Source organism: Arvicola amphibius, chromosome 14 (assembly GCF_903992535.2).
Source record: "Arvicola amphibius chromosome 14, mArvAmp1.2, whole genome shotgun sequence".
NCBI lineage: Eukaryota > Metazoa > Chordata > Mammalia > Rodentia > Cricetidae > Arvicola > Arvicola amphibius.
Genome location: NC_052060.1, coordinates 59,243,204 through 59,265,853, shown reverse-complemented (window position 1 = coordinate 59,265,853; position 22,650 = coordinate 59,243,204). Strand labels below are relative to the sequence as shown.

Genomic DNA, 22,650 nt, shown 5'->3' with positions numbered 1-22,650 from the left:
TGGAAGTTAATCCTTTAATCTAGACTTTTGAGGTGGGAAAATTCACCTTTAAGGGGGCCACACCTTCCACTAGCATCTTCTATCAAGAACACGGAAGAAAGAAGCTCTCTCTCCCTTCCCTTTGCTCGTTTGTTCTCACCCTTCCTAGCAGGTTTATTCCTCTAATGGCATTAGAGCCTGCTTCTTTGAGATTCCGGCATATAATAAAGACCAGCTGAGACTGTGGACTAAACAACAGCTGGACTCTTCCACATACTGTTCGTAGGCAGCCAGTGTTGGATTAGCTGGGCCACAGTCTCTAAATCATTCTAATAAATTCCCTTTCTATGCATAGAGAGATGCATTCTATAAATTCTGTTACTTAGAGAACCTTGACTAATACACTCGGCCAGGCTGTTTGTCATGGCGATAGTAACCAAGACAGACTTGATGATACATACACACACTCATAGATTCTATGAATTGTGATACATGATTCTACCAGTGTATCGTGTAAATCTATGCAATAAGCAAACAAACCATCCTCGTTTTCTTTGCTCACTGCATTCTTAAAATGTTTTTGCATTTATTTATTATATTGTGGGGAGTGATCATTTGCTACCACAGTGACGGCATGGAAGTCAGGGGACAACTTTCAGTGGTCAGGTCCCTCCTTCCACTGTGTGGAGTCCAGGAAGGAGATGCAGGTCACCAGGTTTAGCGGTATGCACTTTTACCCTCTGAGCAAAGGCTTGCTTGGCTATTTTACCTACAGTACTATCGGTGACAATCTAAAAGAATCTTCTCTCTCCCTTTTCCCCCACAGACCCTACGTTGTTACTGCTCTATGACCTCTTCAGACACAGGCTTTGCTGGCTATCTCAGCCTCTTGACAAGAAGTACCACAAACTATGTGGACAGTGGGCAATAAGAGCTGACATTTCCCCCTAAAACATATATTTAGAAGATGGGTTCTGCTGTCTTTAATCACAAAGTAAAATTTTAATAATCCAGGTCTGTCAGGGAGGCTAAGGTTGGCTTTTATAGGTCATTTTATAGGCATCAATTAGCAGTTCCCAAGATTGTAATTAAGAACACTGTAAGGACTAAGTAGAGCCAAACTGCTCAGGCGCCAGGTAGCAAATTCCCCTGGAAAAAGATGTAGCCCATTTCTACCTCCCGATAGACTGGGACTGATTTAAAACACAGCTATGTTGGGACAATGAGAAATAGCCCTGGATGCCAAGTTTCTTCTTCTTATCTGTTGCTGCTCAGATTCCTGCATGAAATGTTAAAAAGTCAGTTCAAACATTTCAAAGAAGACATCTGCTTTTCTAACCTGGCCTCTGAATTTATGGATTAATTAAAGAGCATTTATGAAAACGGGGGAATAAAATTGCCTAGTCTCCACGTAATAATATGCTGTTTAAATTCTTGGAGAAAATGTGCTAATGGCACCCAGCTGAGCTGTTATATGAACACACACAGCACAGAGAAGTCAAACAGAACATTCCCAAAACATGGAAGAATGGGTAATTGAAGCCTTTCTCAGAAATAGCTGTATGTGAAAGGTGTGTTTTTATAGCAATCTCGTGAGCTTTGAGGAAGTGTGTTACAGAAGCAAACGTGTAGAATCCGTGAAAGGGATCACGAGATCCCATGCAATAAGCATGTGCCTGGGAGTTCAGACAGGCCTGGTGCATTGACATGAAGCTCTTATGCTTACTAGTTACATGAACTTAGGAAATGGCACCTCTCTAAGTTTTCACTTTTTTTTAAAGCCATAACATGTTAGCAGTTATGTCTGGCAGAATTTTTGTAGCCATCAATGGTATGGCTGTGTGATATTGACAGTACTGAGTCTGTCTATAAAAGCCTCATGACTTCCCACTCCCTCAGCCCACTGCTTTCAATGACCTAGACATTCTCACTGGGGCCTGGCCTCCTCAGGAACATCTGTGGCTCTACTGCATGCTTGGGAGGCTCCCCAGATTGCCTGTAAAGGAACGTCTACTGCAAAAGTTCAGCATTGCTCTCTTGTGAGTCTACCCACTGCTTCTGCAAATGTCACCTGACCCTCTTCATGCTGCCCAAAGAGGAGCCTCTCTCATACCTTCTAGAGCATCCATGATGCTGTCTCATAGTGCATAGTAACTCTCACTTAACACTGGAGATGGGGTAAAGTGATGAACAGAACGAGTACACACACACACACATACACTCACATACACACACACTCACATACACACATACACACACACTCACATACACACTCACACACATACACTCATACACACTGACATGCACACACTCTCACACACTTACATTCTCTCTCTCACACACACACTCTCACACACTCACATACACACTCACTCTCTCTTACACACACATACACACTCTTATACACACTCTCACACACACACTGACATGCATACACTCACACACTCAAACACTCGAATCGAAACAAAGTTAAAACAGCATTCACCACAAATGAGGAAGCCCACCGTCACGGACACAGGACATGGACCACATGTATTGAGTCACATTTGTTGACTTGATGTTTAATAGGCAATCTGGAAGATGGGATACTGGTCCCACTACACACTGATAACAGTGATTTCTTTCCTAATTCTCAAAGGACTGAGAAGTTTACAAGAACCATTGTAAAACATGGTGTGCTAGGGCTCTTAACATCTCTTACTTGGTCAGCAAAAATAAATTCATCTACTTCAGTCAGTTGACTGTCAGTAAGGCTATGGAATATGACCAGTCAGGTTTCTTGTTTGTTTGTTTGTTTTTATGTCTTAAACATCGGTATATTTTTTTTTTAAAAAAAGAGCATTTATCGCTAATGTCAGTTTCAAAGCTCTCCTTTAGACCTTGGGGCACTTCTTGCCATCCATATCCATTACATGAGAAAAAAATGAAGGAAAGAAGAAAGAGAGGGGAGAGGGAGGGAGGGGAGGAGGGAGGGAAGGAGGGAGGGAAGGAGGGAAGGAAGGAATGGAAGGAAGGAAGGAAGGAAGGAAGGAAGGAAGGAAGGAAGGAAGGAAGGAAGGAAGGGAAGGGAAGGAAGGAAGGAAGGAAGGAAGGAAGGAAGGAAGGAAGGAAGGAAGGAAGGAAGGAGCAAAAGGACCAAAGAAGGACTTGAAGATGAAAGATGGAGACGAAGCAGCATTTGCAGAGAACTTCCCTTCATGTCTTCCCTAAGTAATGACAGGCCCTTACCTCTTCCCAGGTTGACCTCCAGTTTCCTCGTGGGTGTCACCTCATCCCCTGGGCTGCTAAGTCCAGCTGCAGTGTTGGAGCGGTAGAAACCAGGTGCTTGGGCTTCACCTGTTTTCTGTACAACTGATTGGAGAGCAAATAAAATATCAAAAAGCGTAAGACAGGCCACGGGGACATCGGTATTTCACATGGTTCGAGTAAGACGGACGAATTTAACTTAAACAAATTCACATGAAAATGTGACTTGCTTCCAAAAATACGTAAAGATTAAACGGCTCCTAAGATATGATTTTTGAGAGGAAAACAGAACACACAGGAGTCAATCATGTAGTGAGGAGATTCATGCAAAGCAGCACTTCCAGGAAAATACAACAGCAGCCAGAAGCAGCGACAGTTGCCAAGTGCACACGCGATGGATGGCGGGACTAGAGAAGCAGCCGAGGGACTAGACTTTCGCTTTCTAGAAATGTCTGTTCTTCCGTTTATGACACCAATCATTACTGCTCTTTTAAATTACTGAACCTAACGCATGCTGCCTCAGCCTGAGCGTCCCGTCCATTCGGAGATCTAGTGATTTGACCTTAGCGCTCGCCTCATATGGACATAAGCTGTCATGGAATTCCTATCAGCCTGGCAGTGCACATTCTCACACGAGTTTCTGTTCTGTGACACTGACTACTACCGTGGACCTCCAAGGCACAGGGGTCCAGGTTCAAGTCCTCTCTTCCATGCTGTTTCCTCAGTTTACCTGTCTGTCATAAGAGAGATGGAATCAAAGATATCAGGAGGAGGAAGTGAAGTAATGCATAGAGTCACCTGAGCCCCCGGGGCAGCAAGTGCCTGTATACTTAATACCATAGCTATTGCTGCCTGGTGGGCTGATAGGAGGCATTTTCCATGCTTCATCAATGAAGCCCAAGCTGAGGTAAACTGTTAAATCTACTACGTTTGTCTTTAGTGTCTAACAAACTCTGTCTCCCCACTGCTGGTCATCGGATGGCCCATGTCTAATTTCACTAATGCTGCAACTTCTCCTCACCCTGTAGTAGGCAGAAATTCCATCGATGACCTGGGACAGAGACCTGCCTTCGGGAGTGGAAACACTGTGGGTCAGTCTCCTGTCTCCCCCTCTGCTCCTGTGCCTCTTCCCTCCTTCTCCTCTTCTTCCTCATTCTGACATCATGACCCAGGCTGATGCAAGGACTATGCTTTGAGAGAAACAACTATAACATCATCATGACCAGCTTAATAAATTTCTTTGAGGTAACTGGTGGCTTGGGAAGAAATACTCTGATATCTACAGGTGTCTCTCAGCAGCAAAAATAAATATTAAGACAAACAGAAAGAGGAACATTGTATAACTCAGATATATTGTCTACAACTCTGAACATTAGGTTTCTTCATTCACCCAATGTACAAACAGAAACATTTACTCAGGACACTACAGTTTGGAGCTGACACCACTTCTTGACAACTCAGTTTCAGCTGGATGTGCTGCTGAGTCAGTTTAGGGCATTTGTGAATGGAGGACATGAACCTCACCTATCATTAATGTCATCGTGATGTTGTATACTGAAAGTTTAAATAAGCTATAGTTTGGGAATTTGAATGAAACAGTGTGGTTGACTGAGCAAAGCCAATTGTCAGGATGTTAGGGCAAGGGATGGATGGAGCCTGACTCAGCAGCATTTCTCAGTACACCTGAGTTTGTCCTGGGTGCCAAACGCCCCAAGGAAACGAGGGATTTCCAAAAATAACTTAAACTACAACAGATAAATACCACACGTTCTTTCTCTCATATGTGGGGTCTAGGTGCAAACTCACATATGTGTGCAGATAAGAAAGTGGATGGTGGCTTGGGGTGGAAGGAGGAGGTCTCAAGGGATGGGAAAGGCTGAAAACATAGGTCATGGCAGAGGCATGACATGAGAGAAGGGCAGGTTTTGTGAGAAAGCTCCAGTAAGAAGGGAGCTGGGAGGAAGGGAGGGCTGTGGGTGAACAGGAAAAGCAGTGTGTGTCATATATGGATACATATATCATACTTAAATCATTGCAGTGAATGTTAACCAAAATCTTAAAGAAATATGGCTTACAATAAAATAATAATAATAATAATAATAATAATAATAATAATAATAAATAGTTATAGAGCTGCCACTGAACAAAAATCTACTCTAAGCAGGCATGTTAACCTGGCCATGACGACTCACTCCAAATCAATGGTGAAGCTGCCTTAGTGAGTCAGGGCTGTAGCCAGCACCTGGCCCGTCTGCTGACCCACCCTGCAGGAAGTGGCCATGAGCAGATGGAAGTCCCTGCAGTCAGGAATGGCCAGTCACAGTTCAGCAAGAACGAGACTCTAGCCCAAGTACTGGGGAGACAGCAGATCTTTGCCCAGAAAAGAACTCACTAGCACAAATTCTTCAGATGTTCTTCTGATGCTGAAAATTGAAAGAGAGAACTTGGCCAGTTCCACACTCTGTGAAAGTCAGCTGTGCCTGCCCACACACCTGTGTGACTCACGGGGTCAGCCACTTCGTTTCTCCCAACCACCCTTCACTCTGTGCTTTAGCTCTCTATAAAGGTGACCACGAAAGGCCACGGCAATTGTCAGTTCTCCCAGGATTCACAACAAATAGATAACTTCCTACTGGGAATTTCTTAGAAAACCATCATTTCCACCCCAGTGATGTAGGGAACCTCAAAATAGTGCTCAAAATACTAAAATAACTATGCATTACAAGGTTAGTGTTCTGTTATTAAAACAAATGCATTTTCGAATGATACAAGCCGTACTTCCCTAAACATAAAAATGGTATAAAGCCATTATCATCTAAAACTAGAAAAAAAAATAAAAGTGGGAAGAAAAAATAAGCAGCACCCACAATTCTAAGTCGGCCCTGCTCACTAATATTCCGGTGGTTTCCTGGGAGCCTTCAACTCGCTTCCCTCTTCCTCTGCAGAGGTCCTCACATCCCACATTGCCAGTTTAGCAATATATTCTGTCTCTCTGCTCTCCAGGTAAAAAGGGCCTTTCAGTGTGCACAGAGCAGCCATTGTCAGCCTTCCTGATGCCGTGACCCGTTAATACTGTTCCCATGCTGTGGTGACACCCCGCCCCTAAAATTACTTTCATTGTTACTTCATAACTGTACTTTTGCAGTTATGAACTGTCATATAACTCTCTGATATTAGAATATGTGACTTGCGACCCCCTGTGAAAAGATCATTCGATGCCAAGAGGTCACAGCTCACGGGTTGAGAACAACTGATGTGGATGATTCAGATAAAATTCAGGCTGAAGATGAGTTTTGTGACAGAACACATGCCTGGCATGTTCCAGCACCAGCACTAGATCCCCAGCACCATGCATACACACATGCGTGCACACGTGCACCACACACAATGCCTATCCAAAATTTATGTGACTAATGTCTAATTTATGTAGCCAGTGGATATTGAGTTATGACCATTGTTTAATACATTGTTAATTTCCTGCTGCATGGTGACTAGGTTTTTCCTATTGAGGTTTTAGAACTCTTTTTTTAAAAGAACTGTTTCCTTGTTAAAAATACCATCTCTATTAAATATACAAGGCAAAGCTTTCTCCAGTTTCCTTTGCTAGAGCGATTACTGACTTATTGTTGTTGCAAATACTCGAAATAATTTCTAATTACTTGGTGATAGCTTCTATAATTTTTTTAATTCCAAATTATCATCACCATGGTTTGGAGCCATGGAACATTAAATTGAGAGGGTAATCTGGAAAGTGTTCCAGCACCCGCTATCTAATATCTATTTCCTTCGAGTGACTTCTTACCTACCCCACATTCTTATTCAGCCAGGACACTCTCTCTTTTCCCTTCTCACACACTCCTGGCTTTCGTATTTGTGATGTATTACTTGGCAGCTCTTCACTCTAGCTTGGGTGGAGTCATTATATGAGTCTAGAATCTGAAATACATCATCTTTAAAACACCATTTTCTTGGCTGGGCAGTGGTGGTGCACGCCTTTAATCCCAGCACTCGGGAGGCAGAGGCAGGCTGATCTCTGTGAGTTTGAGGCCAGCCTGGTCTACAAGAGCTAGTTCCAGGACAGGCTCTAGAAACTACAGGGAAACCCTGCCTCGAAAAACCAAAAAAAAAAAAAAAAAAAACCAAAAAAAAATCCACCATTTTCTTGTTCTAATAGCATAATCAATAATTAAGGAGTGGAATTTTTCTTTGATGCGAGAACTATTTGCAAACTCCTTAGTTTCTCATCTATTGTGAGAGCAGCGCACACTGTGCAAAGGAGTCCTTGCTTTGCTGCACCATTGCCATAGGACCTGGACTCCAAAATTGTACCCCTAGGTAAAGGACGCATGAAAACTCAGTGAGCCAACTTTCTCAATCCTATTGATGCCTTTTATGTCATTATGTACTGGGAAAGACGGGCAGTTTTATTTATACAAAACTGGGTGTTATTTGTGTATTTTCATCTAAAGAAGTGTTTACTTTTGTGATTTTTAAAAAAAAAAATGAAGTTTTCTGCATTCATTATTACCCAGTTCAGGTAAAACAAAAATCTCTAGAGAAATAAGAAATGGACAGGGATTCATTCAAGAGTTTCCACTTACTGTGTGTTGGGGAGGTTTTAGGGATTTTGTTCGTTTTCTTTTATGAAGTATCAAGTATTTTGTAGCCAGCAGGGCCTGAGGAGAAATTTGGGCAGTGCGAAATGAGATGCCCAGTACACAAACTAAAAACCCTGGTGACACCACAAAACATAAACGTCAGTCTGTCCGTCCCACACTGCCCTTAGTTCTCACTATTATCTTCTTCCCCACAATTTCAGATGTCAAAATGCAAGCACCTTAGCTGGTAGCCCCGCACATCTTTTATATTCTCCGCCTGTTCCTTCAAGGACAGGGAATTCATCCCTTCTCCTCTGCTAGTGCTGAAACGAAATGAACTTGTCCCTTCGTAAACATGCAGGGAATACTGAGCTGCTCCACGGCAGAGGAAAGTGATGCCAATGGTTGTATCTGAAATTCTAAACCGTAAAAATCCATGGAAGCCGAGTAGAGACATAGGGCAAGTTCATTCTAAGTCCACAGTCACCTTGGAGAGTACCTTTGTGCCTCGATCATCCTCTGAAGGTGATCAATTACCTTCCCCGAAACTGATCCTGACGGACTCTCAGATGACCTCATCTGCCTCCACACTGAAGATGCTCTGGTATTACCTGTGACATTGAAGCATGGCGCACAAAACTTAGAATTAATTATAAGTTCAAGGCCACAGCTGTTCAAGGACAGATTCCATCCTCCCTACAGGAGGGAGAGTTGTCTTTCTCAAAGTTCAGATTATGGCATCTGTCCTCTCTAAAATTTTCAGTGGAAGCATTTCCCATGGCAGAATAAGCACTTCACAGAGGTCTGTTAGTCTACCTCTGCTCCCCTCTGCCTCTCCTTTCCTCTGCCTCTCCTCCCCTCTCCCCCTCCTCCCCTCTGCCTCTCCTTCCCTCTCCCTCTCCTCCCCTCAGCCTCTCCTCCCCTCTCCCTCTCCTCCCCTCTGCCTCTCCTCCCCTCTCCCTCTCCTCCCCTCTGCCTCTCCTCCCCTCTGCCTCTCCTCCCCTCTGCCTCTCCTCCCCTCTGCCTCTCCTCCCCCTCTCCCTCTCCCTGTCCCCGACTCTCTCCTCTTCCCCCTTTTGCCTCCCTTCCACCTTACTCCACTACACTGGCTTCCTTTCCAGACTCTGTCCGCAGTCCAGGGCTGAAGCTCCTAGCTGTCCCTCAGATCTCCGGCAGGTGACAGAGAAGCTGACCTTTCCTCGCATCTCTGCTCAATGTACCATTAGCAGAAAAGCCAGCCCTCAAAAGGTACCCCAAAACAAGTATTCTGCCTCCTCATTTGCACACCAGGTAAACCACCATGCTTAACAATCCATGTGTCAAACGTATTTCCTCCCTGATACAAACTTTGTATAGTCAAGTATTTTGTCGTATTCACACAAAGAACCATGTTGGACCCAAAGCCTATGCCGGGTGTGGAAGAAGGAATCTAACGAAACAGATGCCTGAATACATCCACAGACAGTGGCAGTAGGAATCTACCGGAACAGACGACCGAATACTTCCACATTCACTCAGACCTTGTCCTTAGACCTCAGATTTGTCTGCTCTCATTCAGACCTATTTTATCCTGTGCACATAACAACAAATCACATTTTACTTTAGTCATACCCTTACTTCAGTTTAAATTACATAAGCTGACTATTCTTAATTTATACCTAAAAACACAGAATGAAGCTGCAGATACAGGTCACTGGTAGAGCACTTGGCTAGCAGGCTCAAAGCCCTGGGTTCAGTCCCAGCATCACACACACACACACACACACACACACACACACACACCACAAATTACTGCACTTCTATATGTCTTCTAAATTATAACTAACAGAAAACACTACTCATCCATTATTTTATGTTCACATTCTCTAAGTATATCCTATAAAATGTCTAAGAACCGTGAGTGTTTTCTTAGCTATAGCCTGCTGGCACCCTGTCCTTCTCCCTGTAATACTTAAACTTTTGAGGCTATTGTTTGTGGGCAATAAGAAAGTCCATTAAGGCCCACAAAAAAGACCCTGTAACTTTTGATACAGAAATTATACTTTTTATAAATTATAAATTATACTTTTTATAATCTTGAGGAAATATTTGTGAATTTGAAATAAATAGGTAATCAAACACAAAAGAACTGCTAATCATAGTGGGAATTAAAAAATGTATCAAAATAAGTGTGTGAAAATAAAAATACCAGCAGCAGGGAAAAGGTCAGATTCTGGGGAAGCCCAAGAATGTCATCTGTGGACGTTAGGAATGCTCATCAGAGCCACAGAGCAGTGTCTGTAGAGCATGCTTTATAAAAGCTTAATAAATGTATAAAATACAACAATTAGCTGTAAAATGTCAGATTGAAAATTAAAAAACTTACCAAACAATGAGAGTGATTTTTCATGTAATAAATGCTTGAGTAATTTTTAAACTACATTTTTTTCTAGTTTATAGATGCTCCATTTGTATTTATATAGATATTAATGAAGAGTAAACATTAATAGTTCAAATTAAATCATGTATTAAAGCTTAACAAAGATAAAGGTCTCATTCCTGGCTTCCAGTGTCAGTAGAAAGATTATAAAATGCCTGTAAAATTAAAGGCACTACGTAAAATGTTTCCCAATGTAGTTGAGAAAACAAACAAATATACTTACCACTTCTAAAATATGAGGGATAAAATCTACTGACATGTTCAACACTCGTTATTTTATTCATCGGCATATTACAATCCATTTTATGGCAACCCTACTTTCCAAAAATTATTTACTTATTTAAATATATGAAAAGGTCTATGCTTCAAATATTTCAAATAACTTTTCCTTTCTGTCATTTATTTTAATACATGGTATCACAGGATGAATAATTTATTTTTTGTAAGTTCTTCTGGTTGTTTCCTATTGCCCATGTCAAATGATTCATGCATTCTTAATTTGTTTGAAACATTTAGAACACTGAACAGTATCCCCTGCTTGAAAGACCATATCCTTATTCTGCAAACTTATGCGGATCGCCTTGCATCCCACACACACCTTGGCACACGTGATAAAGAGCCTTGGTATCAGGACTCTGTGTGTGCATCCATGTGCCTTTGTTAGTCAGGGAAGAGGGGCAAGAGTTTGAAGAGACATGGAAGAGGAGCAGAAGTCTGAGGGAGGGCAGACTTAGAGATGGTAAGGCGGGGTTTTAAATGAAGCTGGTGAGAGACTGATTCTGGTGAGCACAAGGCAGACTGGAGAAGGAAAGGGATTGAGTCTCCTCAAAGCTTCCAGAAGCTTGATTTTAACTCTGTAAGATTTCTGATTTCATCTTAAAAATGCTTTATAGTAAGCGTGTTAAGTCTGTTCTACTTCACTAGAGCAGCAATATTAAAGTTAGACAAAATACTTATTAAATATATTATGTCCCTTACATTGCATTAATATATATAATATGTATAGCCCTTGAAAGTAAGATGTATTACTTCTATGTGTGTGTGTGTGTGTGTGTGTGTGTGTGTGTGTATCTACACACAGCGGCAGCATAAAGGATATATATGCACACATATTTACATGTGTCATTTATACACACAGTAACTTGATACAGGCATACATTTTATTGATATGTTACAAATCTGTAAGTATGAGATGGCTTTCTGCCCATCTTAAGAAATACAGTGTGTCTCTATGAAATTGCTGATATTTACACTATATGACTGTATTACAGGCCACAGAATAGGAACAATTTCTAGGGTGGTTCCAGATTTCCTGCAGATACAGATCCTGGCGAGACTCTCCACAACCAATGCTACTGCAGTGGGCTTTCTCCAGCAGGGCAGCAGAGCCATGCTAGGACGGGAGAGCCTGACTTATGGAAGACTGTCATTGGTGGCCCTTGTACAGTATTCAGGGACACAGCTCAGGGCTGCTGTCCCCAGAAAAGGGAGACATGAGGACGCTGGTCACAGAACATGTGACATCAAGGCAGGAAGGACGTGACTGGGCATGGAAGGAGAAAAGAGGGAAGGATGGAGGGGAAAACTATCTACAAACACAAATTGCATTTGCAAATATCGTGCTGAATTCTAATATTTTGTATGCTGTTTTTTAAAATGAAGGAAAAAAAACCCTAGGTTTCTGACATTAAAATAATGATAAAAATCAGCGTTATAGAAGCTTGCTTTTCTTCTCCTGGAGCTCAGATGCAGAGCCCACATGTGCTGGGCAAGCCCTGCTCCCCTGAGCTGTGACGCCAGCCCACACCTCAGTCTTCTTCATTGGTAACTAATAAATTATGTACTTTTCCTCGATCTGTTATGCTCTACCAGAATATAATGATGACATCCAAGATCAAAGATATTAATTGTTTTTTATCAAAGTGTTTAGAGAATTTTAATTCACATAAGGCAAATCATTTTGAAATGATGTACTATTTGTGGTATAATTCAGGGCTAAGATTGATACTCCTTCCTGTAACGACCTAAATAAATAAATTCCTCAAGTTTTGTGGGCCATTAAAAAATATAAGATCCATTTTTAGCTTATCCTAGCTCCTTTTCTGGGCTTACTTGAAGGCCATATCCCTGCTTAGACCACTGATCTAGACACTTTGCTCATGGCCCAGCCTTCAGACTTGCAGCCAGTCTTACAGTCCTTACCAAGCATATGCTTCATGAAAGCTTGCTTTCTTTTATAAAATAAATTTTGAGAATAAAATGTAACTATATCATTTCCCCTTTCCTTTCCTTTTTCCTTTCCTTTCTGCAAGCACCTCCCTTGTACTTTCCCTGCTTTCCTTCAAAGTCATGGCTTCTTTTTTCTCTAATTGTTATGTATGTGTGTGTACACACTATTATATATGTTACATATACATAAAGTATATATATTGTTATATATACATTAAAGTATGTATTACATATATATGTCACTAAATATATAAATACATCCTGTTCAGTGCATACAAGGTTACTTGTATATGTCTTCAGGACTGCCCATGTATTTGGTGTTGAATAATCAATTGGCACGCTCCTCCCTAGGGTAAACTATTTCTCCAACGCTCGGCATTCCTCAGTCCCCTGTAGTTCTTTGTCTTGGATCCAGGCATGATGAGCTTTCTCCCTCCACATTAGCATTCCTACTGCTGTCATCCTTGTTCAAGTCATGTTAGGCAGCTCTATCAAAGTGATCTTAGCCGCGTGGGACTTGTCCTACTTTGAACTTGTACATGTCACATCCCTTCTCTCATTCTTGACATTATTAGTGGCATCAGGCCAGTGGCCAAGCCTTCTAACACTTTCTGGAAGGAGCTTCACTACATCTTTGTATTGACTATACTACCATGACATACTACAAGGTTACATTAGCAGTAAGACAGACAGGTAACTATTCAATGTCCTCTATTCCTAGATGTAGGCCTGAATAGTTTAATAATAGCTTTTAGAGATCTAAAATGTATACAATTAAAAGCACTCAAAGTTTTAAAAAATATAGTTGGATTCATAATATTAAAATGTGAGGCAGATTTAACTTAGAACCCAGCAGCTCGCCTGGTGCACTGTTGGGGAGGCAGATGAAAGCAAATGGTGGGGACCTGGAGACCTGGAAGGATACAGGATGCTATGTGAGAAGCCGAGGTAACAGAAGCCTCTGACCTTCCATGTGTCTGTGGTCCTGGGGATCCATTGTCTCTCCCTAAACTTCTCTCATCAAACAGGACCTGCCCACACACCCTGGAAACCCAGAGAACCTGAAAGAGCTCGATGTCAGAGAATAGTTCAGAATGAAACATCTTAGGGAATTCTAATACTTTTGTATGAATCTAATCTACAATGGCAGGGAGACAATAGAAGTCTCCAGAAGCTCTGGGGTCACTCCACCTGACCCAATTCTGGGACTGCCCCCTTGACTATTCAGTTCTTGGCAACACAACCTTCTTAAGAAATGGCTGCTTCCCCCAGAGAGAAGAAATGGCCATGGTTATGATGCAATGAGTTCACATCCAACATACAGCCATGCATAGGACACGCTAAGCACCATCCACATGAGTTATATACATATACAAATGTAGCCATGACTCAGAACAAACAGTAGCATTAGCATCGACCTCTAAAAAGCCAGACATGCCTTTGACTTTCACACATGTATCGTGTTTTATTTGATTTCTGAGATAGAATTACCATAGGAAGGAATTTACAGAAAATAGGAAACAGGCTATGTAAGAATGATCAAGTCATTTTTAAAATGCAATAGAAGGAAAACAGCAAGCTGAAAATACATGTGAAATTCTGTGACAAGGAGAAAGGGAAATATAGAATCCTTCCAGAATCATCCAGATTGATTCCCCAGCTCTGGCAGTCGCATTGACACGAATCAGCTTCCAAGCACAGGTACGTGAGTGAGCGTGGCATCACCTCATTGGCTGTACTTACCCTCTTCTTCCAGCCCAGGGAGGTCGGCTTTTCTGTCCTCCACCACGGAGGTGCCTCCTTCCTGGAGCTGATTTCTAACCTGTGCCTCTGGGGAAGCCGACTGCCCAGACGTCTTGGGTTCTGTAATCTCTTCGGTTACCTCCACTGGTTCTTCCTCAGTAGCAGGCAAACAACTAACCTCTGTCAGCAGAGGTCCGTTAACCTCTTCTACTGTAGAGATTTCTTGCTCCTCGATCTCAGTTTCCAAGGACTCTTCGACTGGGACATGGTATTTTCCTTGGTCGTCGCTTTCGTGTAGGTCCTGAGAAGAGGAACTTCTGGAACTTCCCCCTGCACTGTTTCCGGAGTGAACATCTGCGCTCGGCTCCGCAGATTCATCTTCGCTTTCACTGGAGTAGGGGTGACTTCTAGACGAGTTCGAAGAAACGGTCTTAATATCTGCAAAAAAAAAAAAAATGATAACATCTTTGCTATACAGTAAATGTATCCGCTGATAGGGAACTATCATATTAACCCTTTAACAAATAAACTTTAGGGAAACCCCGCTCACTTTCTCCATGTATTCTACGTTATTATCGTGATTAAAAACTGATCTGCAAACTACCAAAGATTTTTGGTTTGGTTTGGAGTTACTTTTACTTTTGTTATGGTTATTTAATTTTGTCTTATTATTTCGAGACAGTGTTTCTCTCTGCAGTTCAACAATGCCTTCACACCCCATGGGTTCCATCCCTACCTCCCAATTGCTAGGTATTAAAGGTCTGTGCCCCCAAGCCATCACATTTAACAGAAAACCAACTCCATGTTTGAATTCTCTTTAAGAATCTCTAGAAAGGCTACAAATACCATTGCTATTAGAAATTTCGGGTACTACTTTGTTTTTGTAAGAACACATATTGACTTCTACTGTTTAATCACAGCATTAATGTCAAATACTTTTTTTTTTCTTTTTTCTTTCTTTGGTTTTTCGAGACAGGGTTTCTCTGCAGCTTTTTTAGAGCCTGTCCTGGAACTAGCGCTTGTAGACCAGGCTGGCCTCGAACTCACAGAGATCTGCCTGCCTCTGCCTCCTGAGTGCTGGAATTAAAGGCGTGCGCAACCACCGCCCGGCTTAATGTCAAATACTTTTATATACTGTAAGATCTACCACCCTAGAACACTCTGGCATCTGGGTACCATCTTTGCACTCACAAAGCAGCTGGGCATTAGGAAATGTGTTTGGGGTATGTGTGTATGTAGATAACACCTTTTCTGGAGTCCCTATAAGGGAGACATTAAAAGGAAGCTGCCTGAGAAGAAGATAAATTGAGTATGAGCTCCAGGAGAGTGTCCTCGGGGAGTTAGGAAGCCAGGCAAGCACGGGAGACAGTCAGTCAATGAGCTGTTTCCAGAATCAGCTCAACTCAGCTGGCAGTTGGGCTAGGAGGGATGTAATGGGCTTAAGAGCAAGCAGGTTTTCTCACTTTGAACTACAGAGATAATTGGCTATGGGCCACCCTGTGGGGTATATAAACTCCCTGGTTTCTCCAGGCATTTTATGCCCAAGGGTGAAAAACTTCTGGCAACCTAAGGCAATCTGTGAAAGAGGACAGGGTGGAGAAATAACATTGCAGATCACAGAGCCAAAATAGAGGCCCCAGATGCACTGCCAGAAGGATATATGCGAGAAATATACAATAGTCAAAAATGACTGGCATGTGAACCCTAAAAGGCTTGTGAAAACTTCCCAAGAGTGAACGTACACATTGAATCCACGAAATAAAGGGGCACAATTGTAAAACTCCCTGATTCCATTGCTTCAGACAAGGAAAACACAAGCTCATGTTTGCTTTTAAATACAGTTGCTCCGAACTTAAAATTATTTTGCAGAAAACACTTTATCTTTTGAGGGTGCCAGGGACCAAACATGCACATAGAATATACTAACGAGTGGAGGTCTCCAGAGCTTCCTGGTCTTCCAGATTTGTTTCTTCTGTGTTCCACATTCACTTAGCTGACTTTTGTATCACTGTATGATGCTGACACATTTGGCTGGGCCAGCTAATGTGGAACTAAAGACGAGAACTAAATAAGTAAAAATGCCAGCCTTTCTTTCATCATCCTCCTATCCCTCTGGCTCTGCCAGCAATCTATAGCATAGCTCATACAGAAGCAGTTTAACTATAGCCAGAGAGATATGCCAACACTTCCAAGACACTAGTGAGGCTCCGTTAAGCAGCAGCCTCTCTGAAACACTATTCCTGTCACCACAATCCCTGGGCAAGCACCAGGTGACTCTGTGCTTCTAGAGAACCCTTAGTTGGTCCATTCACTCTCTGTTCTCCCCAAAAATTTAAGTTAAACAACTCACACTTATTAGTGGATGACTCTACCCAATGTACCATTAGTTAGGACATGTTGTTCAGCACAGCCAGAGACCCCAGGGCTGCATGGGCCATCTGAATGTTGGCAGGATGATTCCCACTTTGGGTTCTGTGAACTTCTCACAGGCTACCTTTTCTGTCTTTTTCAGTAGCTTCTATTAGGTATATTATTTTATTTCAAAAGACTGACAGCTCATCCTGGTTCAATTTTGAGTATGTTCAGTAAAGAAAGAAGGGCAAATGTGCGGCCTCTCAGTAGCTAGGGCCCCTGACCTCCAGTACAATCTCTTTTCCATTCCCAAATTTCTCCCTCATCCCCTGGTGTAACTGACTCTCAGTCTCACTTCTTGCTCCACGTCTGTGCAGACGCTGGGGTAAGACAGGGATTGCAAGAAAAGCTTAAGGCCGGGCGGTGGTGGCGCACGCCTTTAATCCCAGCACTTGGGAGGCAGAGGCAGGCGGATCTCTGTGAGTTCAAGGCCAGCCTGGTCTACAAGAGCTAGTTCCAGGCCAGGCTCTAAAAAAGCTGCAGAGAAACCCTGTCTCAAAAAAAATCAAAAAAAAAAAAAAAAGAAAAGAAAAGCTTAAGGTTCATGCAATGGGATTTCCACAATGAGTTTTACTTCTCTTAGAAATAAGGCAAAATTTATATTAAAAAGTTCCAAATAAAGCAACTTTGAGGACATATTTGAAATTGTTTGTCATTAGAATAGAGAGGCTACTGGAGGTACAAAGCAAAGCCACAGCCTCTCACTTGATTCCACTTTTTCCAGAAAGTCCCTGTCCTGTTACTGAGAGAGCTTGTTGCTGATCTCCTTGTCCAGGAAAAGATCTGTACACAGTGTCTGAGCCTCTGCCAAAGCCAACTGCACATCCCCCACTGTTTCCTGTCCCTAGCAGGATCATGGTTCCCCAACTTTCCTCCCTTTCTCATACCATTGACAATGCAGACTGCCTGCATGGACCCACCCATCCCTTAAAGCTGAGAACATCCTATGTGCCAGGAAACAGTCTACAAAGGAAAGAAAGCCACGGCCTTTCCTTCCAGCGAGAAGGGACAGGAGGATGGTGAAGGAAAGGCTTGCTAGAAGGCAGGCCCTTCGATGTCTAGTGATTTGCTCACTTTTGCAGACCAGATGGATAACTGTGCCGTTCACTGGGGTGCTGGCTCATTTTCCTAGCTTTCATCCTGAAGAGCGCTCAGAAAGTGTAGCTCCCCTCTTTCTATCCTCAGAGCCTGCACCGTCTTCACCAAGGGCAAGCTTGGTTTTCTTTTTTAATTATTCCCACACTCTTCAGCACATAGCAAGCTTGAAAACTTGCTAGTTGCTCAGAGTCACTTTATTTTGTCACTTGTTTGTTTAAGCTAGAATCTAAGATACTGGATTTAATTATACAACTTAAAGTGGGTAGTTTCTATTTAAAATTGACATAAAGCCAATGGAGCTACAACTCTTTCTAACCGTATTGCCAATGGCATTTTTCTTATTGCTAAGTTTAAGAATTCAAAGCAAAACCTTCACTTCACAAATGGCACTTCCTTTGTTCTTCCAATTTGGCCATGCACACGAGTTCATAAACTAATGGTTCATGCTTATATGCATGCGTGTGTGAACTATTTCCTTCTCATCCCAGCTACCAGGGTTCAGGGGAAATCTTCACATACAATGTAACAACAAAGAGTTGATACTCAGTGAACATTCTAGAACAGTGCTACTCAACCTTCTTAATGTTGCTCCCCTTTAGTACAGCTCCTCATGTTGTGGTGCCTTCCCAACCATAAACTTGTCTCTTTCCAACTTCATAATGGTAACTTTGCTACTGTTATGAATTATAGTGCAAGCATCTGATGTGTAGGGTATCCCACAGGTTGAGCACCACTGTTCTAAATGAATAGCTGTTTTAAAACATAGAAATATAAATTAAACTAATGTATAAGCTCACCATTTGTTGTAAAAGAAGCAGGTATCCGGCCCTCAACAGGTAATCAATTATCACTCACTGAAATATGTGAATTCACCATTGAGTTAAATATATACATTATTTTATAAGGACATGTCAGCTGACCATACAGCTATGACAGGAAAAAGGGGCCCCAGAGGGTAGCCACCTCTACACTGTCTGACTGAACTTGCTAAGTTGTATAGTGAATTCAGTATTGAAACCAGAACAAATCACATCATACTGTACTGCGTAAATCTTTATGCATTTGTATTTTGATGTAGTCAAGCAATCTTCCTTCTGAAGTTTGCTGAGTGACATCATAACTATATAACCATGTGCGTTCAGAAGTGCAGAGAGGCCTGGTGTGGTGATACATGCCCTTCTGTTCCCGGCATATGGGAGGCCAAGACAGAAGGATCTTGAGCTCAAAGCCAGCGTCAGCCACATGGTGAGATCACACATCAAAAAAAAAAAAAAAAAAAAAAAAAACAAAGCCATAGAGGAAGAGCTCATTTGAAAGTATTTGAATGTAGACTAAGCAATGGTGGATTTAACCATCTTTCCTGAATCTGTGACTTCCTTCTTCAGCAGCCAGCAGTGGGTTAAGGAACCCATGTTATTAAGAAATGACTGACTGAAGCTGGAGAGGAGGCTCAAGGGTTAGAAGCACTCACTGTGCGCACAGAGGGCTTGCTTGTGTGCTCAGCACCCAACTGTCTACAACCGCAGTTATAAGGCACACAAAGACGTGTTATGGCCTCCACCGGCAACAAGCAGGTGCACCACAGACTTACATGTGTGTAGGCAAACACCCATCCACATGAAACAAAATGAAAAGAAACAAATAATGGCAAGCCATGCAAAACGAACACATAAAGTTTCTCTCCATTGTGTATAATTTCCTCATGGCTCTCCCCTACCCAGGATGCAGGCATATGACCCTGCAGTAGTCAGTTCATAGAGTCATGTCGAATACAATGTCAATGCAGAAGGGGACCTTGCCATGGGCTTCTCTTCAAGTCCATAGCCAATATCACCAAAATACACTGGGTACATATATGAAATCCTCAAAGTATATATTTAAGTGAAAAAATAAAACCCCAATATGGTAAGAATCTTAATTGCAGTAAATTGCATATTTGATGACTCTGAGATTTTAGGTCTATGGCATCGGCTTAATCAGACTAAAGAACACACAAGTGAACTATTATAAGACAAATACATGTTTCAAATCTGGCTCTTTGAGTAGTCGGAGAAACAACACTGTCTGCCTCTTACACTCCATTCTGTCTTCACTGCCTCTCCCTTTTTTTTTCTCATGAGGAATTACTTAGCTTTGACCTCCAAACTGCCCAGGAAAGGTACATTCCTGGTCACACAGTGTTTTCCCTATCAGACTCACAGCATTCATCTTTAACAAAGCATTTTCTGCCAGTAAATTAGTGTCCGGGGTTGTGAACACAAATGCAGAGATCAGAAGCCATCGTCCCTTTGAAATGGCAGGAAGCGGCACACGCCATTCCTGGAGCAGGGTCCTCTCTGAGTCGGCTCTCCTCCATCACTCATGGGACACTCGACAGTAGATTCATCAGAATGTGCAGTGCAATTGTTCGCTGGCAGTTTAAACAGGGCTGACTTGTCACGAGAGTGACAGCCTGGGCAATTGTTGGCCCCTGGGAACAGGTGCAGGCAGGTTCAAATGAAACACATCCAAACACTAACAGCAAGATTCTTAATCATGTCAATAAAAGGGATGCACAGGTGTCTGGGATTCCGCGCCCATGGTATGCCTCTCACTCTTTTGTAGGTGAAATACTGCGTTTTCTATGAAATCCACAGCACAATACTGTCATCTCTAATAAATGCTATGTATTAGCCGGATGAAATCGCCAACTCTTACACGTCACATACTAAGAGGCGTAGTTTCGAGCAACACAAGGGAGTCTGATTAAAATGAAGGTCCAGAAGACAGGAGGCCTCCTGGGAGGACACACAGACAAGCAGGGCGAGAACTGCATCTCAGAGCTCTGTCTGTGCACACTCAGGACTGGAAGGGCCCCCGAAAGGACTCTGACAATTCCGTTATTGAAATGACAAGAGAAAATAGCTTTCCAGTTCAATTCTGTCATTCGTGAAGTGACTATCCTGGTGTCTCTCATTCCATAGCTATTTAAAACATATATGTTTTGCCTCTATGTAATTCTACATAATGTTTTCAGTAAATAGTCTAAGAACCGCATAACACTAACATTAGCCAGAGATCACACAGCAAATGTACCTTAGAAGGCGTGATGTCAAAATATGCCCTTTAAACATATTTACGAAGTCTCTTGTGATGCTGTTAAGAGAATAGCAAAGCAACATACCATTCTGGATTTCTTAACATGGTTTTGTGTGCTAATAATTTGTGTAATTTGAGAGACAACATTTGATACATGGAGAATGTCTGAAAATTGACGTCCTACTGGATAGGGTTAAAGGGTTTTACTCAATCTGCCCCAGTGGACAGAGTCACTGAAGGGAGACCTTACAAGGCCTAGGAATGGAGAGGATTTAGTCATGGAGAAAAAGGACAATCTAGGGAAATTTAGAAATTCTGTTTTTACTTCCCCTTTGTAAAAACAAAGCAGAAGCAGCAAAAGAAGCCAGAAGGCCTCTGAGCTGTAGAACTGCAGGAGACAAGTCCTTTCACCTGGCTGAATGGTTATCTTAATTGTACGTAGATGGATATGTTCTGCTTTTGAGAAGCCTATCTTCCCTCCGAAGTGCAGGCTTGGAGCTTTGGTTATAAATGCGACTGAATTGCCGAACTTCCTGGTTATGTGACTTTGGAATTATTTGATTCCACTATTTGCAAGTTTGCATATTGCAAAATGCAGATAAAAGGGGAAAGTAATTGCTCTGAAGGTTGTTTAAGGTAAATGAAGCAATTCCCCCCACATAGGTACTGTGGGACTTAGTCTTTCTGGGCAGAGGTTACCAGGTAGCTACAGCACGGCCAGGTACTGGGCTTTCCAGTCAGGGACACACAGCAACAGCCAGCGCCAGACTCTCTGTCACTATTGGTATTCATTAGTTACGGCGCAGATAATCAAAGCTGTCCCTGGAAGGAAGATAAGAAGACCTGCCCATCCCTTTCTCTTGGTGAACATAAAAGCTTATTATGTTAGGAAAATCTATTTGATCTCCAGAAAGTACAAAGATCAGACAACTAGATAGGTATCTTTGAGACAGCAACAGCCTAATATTTCCACCCTGTGACAGCGGACATGAAAACCCAAGCCATTTGTGTTCCTAATTGCTTATACTTATATCCAAATGCATTTTTATTAATAGACAGACAAACCACTTGGATAATTTCTTTGAAAATATCGGATAAGACGAAACTTTTTTCTATATGATAGCACCATTTTCTATTGAATTATTTAGGTCTGAGTCATAAAGAACTATGAACTGAACTCCATATGTATACTCAAACTGAGACATTATATTTTACACACATTCTCTGTAAGAAACTTAAAATGCAAATATCTACAGAAAATATCCACCTCAACATATTAAAATACTTAAATGTTTGAGCAATGTAATAAATATGAACGTCAGTCTTATTTGCAAACACATTGAGTCAATGTCATTCTGCTTTTTCTAACAGCGTTTCGTTCGCTTTTTACCTTGGCTGTCAGGCAGTTTAGTATTAAAGATGCTGTTCACATCCTCACGGACCCTTTCCTGCTTTGAAACAAGACTGTTTTCTCTTTTACTCTATGTAAGGCTGCTCTTTTTTGCTTTTAATTTGTGTGTATTGACTATTAAAACAAGCTTGCTTAAATTTGTTGTGGGATATTTTGATGGCACTCTGACATTCCACAGACTTCCCAATAAAGTTAAACCTCGAATCAGGGGGTGGAGCCAGTGATCAGCTGACCAGAATTGACCATAGAGAAGCCAGCAATTTGGATAGGGAAGATGCACGGAAAAAAAAGGGAGGGGACTGGAGTGTGAACTCTTGGCTCTGGGAAGAGGGAAGAAGTCTCTTGTAGTCTCTTTGGCCAAAAAGCAAGGTTAGTTAGCTGCTACTCAGCCTCTTCGAGCTAGCGGGTTTCACTCCAGCCTTGACTCCTGAGTCTTC

The 22,650-nt window shown here is 42.1% G+C and overlaps 1 protein-coding gene across 1 annotated transcript in view; it reads right to left on the bottom strand.

The window, feature by feature from the left end:
* Nucleotides 1-22,650, bottom strand: part of Erich3 (glutamate rich 3) — a 74,957-nt gene that overhangs the window by 5,524 nt on the left and 46,783 nt on the right. The window contains exons 12-13 of the mRNA XM_042054146.1: nucleotides 14,215-14,652; nucleotides 3,208-3,330 (exon numbers count right to left, since the gene is read on the bottom strand). Of these exons, the coding sequence (XP_041910080.1) occupies nucleotides 3,208-3,330; nucleotides 14,215-14,652 (561 nt within the window). The remainder of the gene's footprint in view (nucleotides 1-3,207; nucleotides 3,331-14,214; nucleotides 14,653-22,650) is intronic.